This window comes from Siniperca chuatsi, linkage group LG5 (assembly GCF_020085105.1).
Source record: "Siniperca chuatsi isolate FFG_IHB_CAS linkage group LG5, ASM2008510v1, whole genome shotgun sequence".
In the NCBI taxonomy this organism is placed as follows: Eukaryota; Metazoa; Chordata; class Actinopteri; order Centrarchiformes; family Sinipercidae; genus Siniperca; species Siniperca chuatsi.
Window position 1 is genome coordinate 27,367,046 of NC_058046.1, and position 10,037 is coordinate 27,377,082.

The following is a 10,037-nucleotide window of genomic DNA, read 5'->3' on the forward strand; positions in this document are numbered from 1 at the left end:
AGATGTTTTATGAGTCTGTGGTGGCCAGTGCTATCCTGTATGCTGTCGCATGCTGGGGTAGCAGGCTGAGGGTAGTGGATGCTAACAGGCTCAACAAACTGATCCATAAGGCCAGTGACATTGTGGGGGTGGAGCTGGACTCTCTGTCGGTGGTGTCAGAGAGGAGGATGCTGGCCAAACTACATGCCATCTTGGACAGTGTCTCCCACCCACTCCATGACGTGCTGGTCTAACAAAGGAGTATGAGTCTTCAATGGAAGACTCATGCTCCCAAAATGCACCACAGAGCGCCACAGGAAGTCATTCCTGCCTGTGGCCATCAAACTCTTTAACTCCTCCCTCTAACATCACTGCAATACTTGAAATATTGTGCAATATTCTCTGTTTAATACTCCTGTGCAATATACTGTTTTCAGTTTAAAATTCCCTATTTATTGATATTTATTCATACTTCTATTACTGCTGTGCAATATCCACCATCTCATTATAATCTTAATAGCTACACTTAACTTGACAGTTCACACACTATTACTTTATACAGTATTATTGTCTTCAACCAGTAAACCCACTTTGTACTTCACACTTATTTTAATTTGATATTTATACCCACTTGGTACTTAATTTATTTTCTGACCTGTATTATAGTCATAATAATCATATTTTTTGCTTAGTACTTCTGTTCCTGTGTGCACTGACGTGATGATGAGCTGCTGTAACAAAAGAGTTTCCCCTCGGGGATCAATAAAGTATTTCTGATTCTGATGTGTGTAATGCTATTTTAGACTTTTACTCTTGCCTCAATAAGATAGGTCTACATGATTCTGGGAGAACATAATGAAGAATAATGATTTTGTCACTCTGAATTGAGCTTTTCTAACAGAAACTACGTTTCAAAACAATCTAGAAGTCTCTCTTGAAATTAAATCTTTTTCAATATGGTGCTTCCATTGCGAGATGCTTTCCATCTAAAATTCTAGGGGTTAATACATTTTTAGCATGCATCTACAATGGATTGAACCCTAAACCCAGACAGAGTTTGTGCCATGTTGTATTTGTAAATTTTTGAGGCAAATGTGGTTTCAGTTATGTTGATCATATTCTTCATATAAGGGGTATTATATTTATATTTTATGAGTGGATTGCCATATAGTAAACAATGAACTTGCTAACATTTTCTTTGTCTGCACCTCATGTCACATTATTTTTCAGCTAGTTATCTAGCTAGCAATTTGTCTGCCTTTTACTAATTTGCGGATAAAGTAACGTAAGTCCATCAAAATTAAAACACGTTGCACAAATCTTCCACACTACATCATGCTTTATTCACAAAACGTTTTTGGCTGGTGTACTGGAGAAGAGTTGTGTGATGTGTTTTAATTTTGATGGACTAAATAAATGACACCTCACTTAAGTTGCTCTTCTCTTTAAGGGAAACTTTGGCAGTGTGGAGATGTGTCGATATGACCCGCTTCAGGACAACACTGGAGAGGTCGTGGCTGTGAAGAAACTCCAGCACAGCACTGCAGAGCACATACGAGACTTCGAGAGAGAGATCGAGATCCTGAAATCTCTGCAGCACGAGAACATCGTCAAGTACAAAGGCGTTTGCTACAGTGCAGGTACAGTTGACATGTAATTAATATTCATCATTCTCCTAATGTTCTGGAAAAAGTTGCCTGATTTGGGAGGAGAATTCAAAAATTTCCAAAAAACTTGGTGCACACGTCCTCTACACTTCTCTCTACAGATTTTCCACTTAAACTACAGAAGCCTGCCTATATAATGTATGTTTTTCAGTTTTTTCACCAGTTTCAGTGACAAGCATATACTGAACACCAAATATGGTAGTTTGTACATTCTTCACAAAATAAATACTACTTTAGTTGTAGTGTTGCCAATTTGCATAACATGATTTAGGTTTTTTTGCTTTTGTTGCTGATGGACATTCATTGTATCCATCCCTACTTAATGATAAACAAGCTATAGCAAAAAATTATAATTTTGCTATTGCTCTGTCTCAGAATCAGCCTTATTATGGGTAAGTAAGGACAGTGCACTTTGAGTTGTCAGTCAGTGAAATCTTTGTAAGTTCAAGACTTTTGTGGCTGCTAGATCCTATGGATGACAGTTTCTTTTTGGCTTCTCTCAGGACGACGAAATCTCCGTCTCATCATGGAATATCTGCCCTTTGGAAGTCTGCGAGATTACCTCATGAAAAACAGGGAGAGGATCGATCACAAGAAGCTTGTGCATTACACTTCCCAGATCTGCAAGGTATTTCCCTACTGTCCAGTTTTGTCACATGCTTGCTGGAGCTGCTGACCTCTGGAGCTACAGATGCAAAACATTTATTTTTCTGTATGTTCACAGGGTATGGAGTACCTGTCAAGTAAGCGGTATATCCACAGAGACCTGGCGACACGAAATATCCTTGTCGAGAGTGAGCTCAGGGTGAAGATCGGAGACTTCGGCCTCACCAAAGTTCTGCCTCAAGATAAAGAGTACTACATGGTCAAAGAGCCGGGAGAGAGTCCCATATTCTGGTGAGACTCCACGTTTCTGTTATTTATTTATTTTTAATCTTTTTAGTATTTTTGTTCTCTCTGTAGCAGAGGTCCTCACCCTCCTCATGATGCTGGTACTGAAGAAGTGTGATTTTATTTGAGACATCTTTAAAAAAAAAAAAAAAAGCTTTTTGTAGCTTTTTGTTTGATGCAACGTTTCCTGTTGTAGCTAACACATAATTTGTGAATATTAATCCTAGTTAGGAATGCTTGAAACATTATTTTTAATTTGTTTTTGCTATGATATTGTTTTGGAATCAAAACTGTGATACCGTCCCTAGTGTTGAAGTCGATTTGTAAACTCACTACCTTCTTAAGAGAAGCAGAATGGACAACAGCAGACAGTCACACAGTGTGTTATTTTGTAGGTATGCCCTTGAGTCGTTGACTGAGAGCAAGTTCTCTGTGGCATCAGACGTCTGGAGCTTTGGAGTGGTGCTTTATGAGCTCTTCACCCACAGCGACAAGAACAGCAGCCCTCCCGCAGTAAGTGATAACACACACTCACACGCATGCATGCACTGGCTTTTTCACTGCCTGTTCAACTTAATTTACTTTCAAAGTAAAAAGTGACCTAACATTAAAAGTGGTGTGCACATTTAGAAGTTATTTACTGTGCAAAGATTGTTTTAATAGCAAAAACAAGTACAAACGAGTACAAACTAGACAGAGTCAAGCAAATGTCTCATGGTTTGCCATCATACTGTAAATTGTTATTATACTCTATCCTCATAAGATCCCATTTTTAATTTAAGAAAATAGTGTAACTGGTGACTGTCATATAAACCGCAGCGTCTCCGGTTTGAATCCAGGATCTTTGCCCGCATTTCCTGTCTGCCTGTCAACGTGTACTATGAATCAAAGGCAAAAAAGCATACATGGAAGCAGAATCTCTTTGATTCTTTCAAAACACTTTAAAGATGGGGGCACCCGGGTTCAAATCTGACCTGGGCCCTTTGTTGCTTGTCATCCCCTCTCTCTCGCCCCTGTCTTTCTCTGCTGTCTCTATCACAAGCGGAAATGCCAAAACAGTCTTAAAAAAAAAAAAAAAAGAAAGACAAACTTTAAAGACATGAAGAGACATGTAGGAAACCTGCAAACTGAACAAATAAATTGACTACAAGAAGCAGACCTGCCAACGTTTTAATGGCAATTTATGCATTAGACAAAAAAAACACAACTCGCATTTCACCCGCTATTCTGTTTTCACAACAGCAGATGAGCTGCGTGTGGAGGAGGAAACAATCTAAACTAACGTGGTACCGAATGACATCGGCACCAACAGGTGCACTTAAGAGCTTTAACAAAACAACGTCATAAGTAGACATACATTAAACAGGAAACTCTCTCTCTCTGTATCTCTGCAGCGCATGTGCGATTGTCAGTAGACCGCGCGGGAGGGGTAGCGCGAGGGGAGATGGTCCATTAGGTCCAATCGATCACAGATGGCGTCGTTTTTTAAATTTTTATCAGACCTGCTAAATTTCAGGCGCACTAGTGTGATAAATGAAAACGTTTAGTCGCACTTGACAGATTTTTTGTCGCATGTGTGACCCCTGGAGCCTTGTCTTATTATATGTAACAACTTTCTGTGTCTTGGTGTACACTGTGGACATTTCTGGTCTCAAAGAGCTGGCTGAGCCAGCCGCTCAGGGTAATTCATGCATAATGACAACACAAGTAAACATAATTACATTTTGCCGACACCCATTTCCAAGCTACACCTGAAAAAGGAGAGCCTGTGACTCACTTACTGAGGTCACTTACTCTGACCTCAGCATGTAGTTTTCTATGTTGACAATAATAACATTTCTCTGCTCAGGTTGCTCCACAAGTTTGGTTTTGTGTTTGTCTCAGATAAAACAAATGTATTGATCAGGTTGTTCGGACATCAAGTACTATACTTCTACCTGTTTTAGATTTGGAGCCATTGTTCTTGTCTGTAAGGATTCCTTCTGTTTTCCGTAAATCAAATACATTTTCAAATCTGTCTTCGTCTTGGCTGTCACCATTCTCCTCCTCAGGTTTTTATGTCCATGATGGGAAATGACAAGCAGGGACAGCTGATCGTCTATCACCTCATTGAGCTCCTCAAATCGGGCAGCAGGCTGCCTCAGCCTCTGGGGTGTCCCACAGAGGTAGGAACATGTACTGCTGATCAACTTGTCACATACATGCACACTTACACACTGTATACATATATACTTACACTCATACAAGCACACTCTTGCACCTGTAGGTCATTGCATACCATAAATGGACACATACACATGCACACAGTCTGTTCTGTTGTATTCATTTGTTTTTGTAGTTGTTTTAACCTAAAGCAAATTTGCTTTAGAAAACCAGGTTTTTTTGCTGGGCGCCCGTGCGTTTGGGTTTTTTGTTGTTTTTGTTTTTGGGATGGAGCCCAAAAAAATTGTCGTTGCTGTCAGGAGTGACTGACCTGTAATGATTTTGTTGTTTGTTCATCTCAGGAATTCATCCACAGACAATTATCTTTCTTCCTGCTCTTTTCTCAGATACACGAGATCATGGAGGAGTGCTGGGACAACGACCCCGGCCTGCGTCCTTCTTTCAAGGAGCTCGCCCTGCGCATCGACCTGTTCAGGGATAGTAAGGAGTTTTAAACGGAAGAATCACCCAAAGTGCCCTGCTCCTCTTCAACCAAGTCGCTCTTAACATTGTTGCCCTGTTTGTGGGAAAGGGACAAGGGCCAAAACGAGGTCCTTCTGCTGCTCAGTGCCAGCGTGTGGCAAAGCAGCTTGTGACTGGAAAAGTGGTGGTTCGAAACTAGGACCAGCTCAGAAACTACTGCCAAGGTGCCTTTAAGCAAGGCAGTCAACCCCCATTTCTATAGTGGGGCGGCTTAGTGGCTAGCAGCAGAAAGAAAATGGAGGCTTGGATGCAAGGAACTGTTGAAGGGGACGATGCTGAAAAAGAGCAAACATGTTGGATTAAACATCTTGGATGAAGTTTTAAAAGAAGAGTTTGTGGAGACTGTGAGTAGACTATTGCCAGGCCTAAAGCTAGGGATGCTTGTGTTGAACAAGTTCAGTATGTGTGTGTGTGTGTGAGTATGACAGAGTGTGTGTGTTGTGTCCATACAAACAGCTAGCAGAGCTAGCTCTCGCCATCCCCTTTTCCCCTCACCTGAAGAGAAATGGACTAATAGAGCTTAGTGTTTTCTATGTATGTGTGTATATACCTAAAGTAAATTTATGTAAATATGTCCAGAAAAATTTTATAATTTTATATATTTGAACTGCCAGCAAGATGTCAGTCTAAATGAAGTACGTACAAAGGTGATTTAAAAATCTGTTATTGTTGTATGTTTTCATTGTGACAGGTGGTGTGAAAATTAAAGAACAGTTTAATTCAACAGCTGTTAAGCATTGCTTTCGAGCTCATTATTTCCACAGTGTAAATTAATGTGCTATTGAAACAGCACAATGTAAACTGTGACACCAAAACCAGCCAAGATGCTCCAAAAACAAAATACAGTTTTGAAATGAAAATTTAAGGGAAAAGGACACGAATCACAAAGAACACAATATACAGAATTTGTCATAATTAGAAAAATATTTTCTTCTATTCAAATCTGAAGCATATGTAACCCTTTTGCCAACCAGCTCGTTAGTAACAAGGAATAACTACAGTATATAGACTCCTTTAAATTCCAAATTTAACACTGGCAAAAGAGACATCCCGATGTATAAAACCTTTGTCTAGGGCAGGGGTGTCCAAACTACGGACCCAAAAACTGACCCGCGGGTCAGTTTTTATTGGCCCGCAGCAAATTCTGAAAATATAATTGAATATGGCCCGCACATGGCGCTTGAGCTCAACTCTGTTGCACTTCTCAGTTTCAACACTAGATGGAGCCAGTCACAGAAAAGGTGCTTCTCCACTAAACAAAATTAAGCAAAGAAAAATATTTACCAGTCATCAGAAATGGCAGCACCGAAGAAACGCAAGATAGCAAGTGAGTGTAGAAGATTTCAAACACGGTGGGAAAATGAATATTTCTTTAAAGAAATCAACGGAAAGTGTGCCTGTTTGTTTGATTTGCAATGAAGATGTTGCCGTGATGACCAAGCAAGAGTATAATGTCCGTCGGCACTATGAGACCAAGCATCAGAGCTACGCAGTGCTAACAAAATACAGGTGCGCAATGTGATGAACACTATTGTAAAACTGTCAACATAATTCAAGCACAGAAGGATTGTACCACAGTGCAGAATTTCAAGCTTTCTTATCTGACGTGGATGCTGAATACGGGATGTACTCTACCACTCTGATGTGCGCTGGCTCAGCCGCGGGCGGCTCTTTGCTGCAGCGGTTTTATTCGCTGAGATCAGAAATCGACAAGTTTTTGAAAGAGAAGGGCCGACCTCTTCATAAACTGAGTGACCCTCTGTGGCTGGCAGACCTGGCATTTTTAGTTGATCTCACTCATCATCTGAATACACTGAACAAGAACCTACAAGGCAAAGAACAGCTGGTGTCACACCTGTATGCGCACATGAAAGCCTTCTGTGTAAAGCTCCGCCTGTTTGAGACACAACTACGAAGCTTTAATACTGCACACTTCCCTGCGCTGTCTGAAATCAAGTCTGCTTTTCCAAAGGCAGACCTTTCTGCTAAAAAGGAGAAATATGCTTCTATAATTACATCTCTTGTGACAGAATTCAACCAGCGTTTAAGATTTTTCTGTCATTGAAAAACAAATCAAGCTGTTCTCGACCCCCTTCCTGGTGGATGCAGAAGAAGTGGAGGAGAGTCTGCAGTTAGAACTGATTGAAATGCAATGTGATGATTCTCTGAAGAGTCAACATCAGCTTCTCTCCCTCCCTGACTTCTATCAGAGTTTGGATCATGCCAAGTTTCCTCTGATGAGACGCCACGCAAAAAGAATGATGAGCCTGTTTGGCTCAACATACATATGTGAACAAACATTTTCTCTGTTAAATCAGAACAAAAGCAGACTGAGATCCAGAATGACTGATAGCCATCTCTGTGAAGTCCTTCGTGTCTCAACCACCAAACTTTCTCCTGACATCCCAGCCATCCTTCAATCCAAAGGACAGCATCACTGCTCCCACTGAGAGCAATGTTCTTCACATTATAGGTGAGTTAGAAATACACACAGTAATCATGTGTCAATATGTCACCTCTTGTGTGTGGCCCGGGCCTTTGCTTATTTTTCTGTATTTGGCCCTCACCAAAAAAACTTTGGACACCCCTGGTCTAGGGTAAAAGTATGATTCTAGCTTCAAATTAAATGAAAGGATTCTCAGGTATAATAATTTATAATTAGTTAAAAACAGGTAGCTCTAAATGTGATTACCTTGTGGTTATTTTCCTTTTTACAGTGTTGATTTTACAGTGTACAAATGCGAGACTCACACAGTGGATACGTTTTATGCTTTTATATTGAAAAGGTTCAGTTTTAAATCCAATATAGTCACTATAAGAAATTCCCCCGACATAAATTATTTATTAGTCATTCCCGCCACGAGTGCACTCGATTTTGAGTCAGCAAGCTTGCGTTTCGTTGGCGCGCGCGTTGGAGCTCAAATCCCTTTGTAATAGTTTTGAATAATCCTACCAGTCTGCAGTTCACCATTCCGGCCAAAAAAACGAAGGAAGTACATCGATGAGATGGGCACACGGAATCCGCTCTCCTGGCTGTCGTCCTCAACGCAGGCGAGTGCGGAATCGTCCGATGATCACGCCGTCTCTCTCTCCCGACTGGTTCCGAGGTGAATTAGCAAAGTCACGGTGCTAGCAACTTTAGCTTAGCTCTTCCAGCTCATTCTTTAGAAAACTATTTAAACTCGCTCCAGGCTGCACGAGTCGTCGGCGAGTCCTCCGCAGTCCTCCGAAACAAGAGGAAGTTTTCCAAGTGTGCTGAAGCGCGGCTTTTTAAACACCTTTTCCTAGGTTTTGTGAGCTCCTGTAATGTGCGGCCACGGTCACTGCTGCTCCGTCCTTCCCGCCTCTCCGGTGGTGTTTTTTTCTCTTTTTTCTCTTTCGCAACGCTCTAGTGTTGCGTCATTACGTACACTCCAGTAAATCAAATAATAACAAAACAAACATTACTGGGTTTCTTTCCTATTGAATAAACTATGAATTCTTCTTCTATTTATAAACTTTTAACACTATGCAAATGCATATTTTAACTGTATAATAAACAATGAAATTATTTATCACAAATGAAATTACAATGCCTCAATGCAATTATGATAATGAAATGGTATACATTCTCGTAAATAAAAAAAACACAAAATACCCTGATATACTAAATAATCAGGTTAATACACATATATGTATCATTTTCATGTATCTTTGATGCGAGAGTGTGAATGTAACGTACCGCATATTTAAGATATCCATAATGTCGACAAGTAGTGTGTCTTTTCCCTCATGAAAGCTTTAATTCTAGAGCAAACTGGATTAAAGGGAACTTCGTAAACTACAGTTTATGATCTTTACAGGATAGATATTTACACTGTGTGTGGTATATGGTCCAAACTGCAAATGTGCATCTTCCAAGAAAATAAGTTGATCATAAAGATGACACATATTGAATTAGCCAGCTCCAGATTCGAGACCCATGTTGTTTTACATCCACCCTGCTTAAATGTCTGTTAGCATGTCTATGTCGTCTTTACTCATTTCAGGAGTGTTGTCCAGCAAGTTCAGTCTGGCGTCCCTAAAAGGGTGCAAACAGAAATACTCCAGGCAATTGTCCAATTATTCAACAATCATCTGATTTCTTTCACGTCGTTACAGATGTGTGTAGTTTCAGCTGTAGTCCGAACAACACTGCAGTGCAGGGGGAAACGTGTCAACATTTTTAAACCCTCCAGACGCTGATAGTGCGATATCTACCAACCAGACCTCATGATGTAACTACAGTAACAGACCATGGATTAAGGGAGTACCTGGAGGGGTTTTTACCAAATGTCTTAACTTCACTTTTACAGTAGAACTTAAATGTCCCTGAGGGGCATTTTTTTTTTTTTACAGACAGTTGAGTAGTTGAATGTCTTAATAATACAAAAAAAAATGTTGCAATAAATATAACAATAACTACTTCAAAATGAAATATGTAACTGGCACCAGTGGTTGACAATAAATAAGTACCGGCACATTTATTTAAGTACAATTTTGGGGTACTACTATTTATTTAATGTTACTTTACTTTGCACAGAAGTTTAGTGGAGTAGGAACTTTTACTTTTATGCTCTTGAGATATTTGTGGAGGCCTAATTCCAGCCAGGAAAAGAAAAAAAAAAGTGGAATTGTGCTTTCACAGCTTTGCAGATTGAAGCTGCGAAAAAAATCCAGCTAAAAATGCTTTGAGAAAAAAAAAGGACCGTCCGATCTCTTTACAAAGGAACTTTGCCTTTATTTTTTTACAAAATGATTAATTCGCTCATTCTCCATCGACCTACTGTTGTAATT

At 40.1% G+C, this 10,037-nt stretch overlaps 1 protein-coding gene across 1 annotated transcript in view; it reads left to right on the forward strand.

Moving 5' to 3' along the window:
* The window catches only part of jak2b (Janus kinase 2b), a 32,207-nt gene extending 26,261 nt beyond the window's left edge, over window positions 1–5,946 (forward strand). Inside the window, exons 19-24 of the mRNA XM_044195294.1 lie at window positions 1,430–1,619; window positions 2,150–2,274; window positions 2,371–2,543; window positions 2,933–3,050; window positions 4,589–4,702; window positions 5,087–5,946. Of these exons, the coding sequence (XP_044051229.1) occupies window positions 1,430–1,619; window positions 2,150–2,274; window positions 2,371–2,543; window positions 2,933–3,050; window positions 4,589–4,702; window positions 5,087–5,194 (828 nt within the window). The 3' untranslated portion in view covers window positions 5,195–5,946. The remainder of the gene's footprint in view (window positions 1–1,429; window positions 1,620–2,149; window positions 2,275–2,370; window positions 2,544–2,932; window positions 3,051–4,588; window positions 4,703–5,086) is intronic.
* The last annotated feature ends 4,091 nt before the right edge of the window (window positions 5,947–10,037 follow it).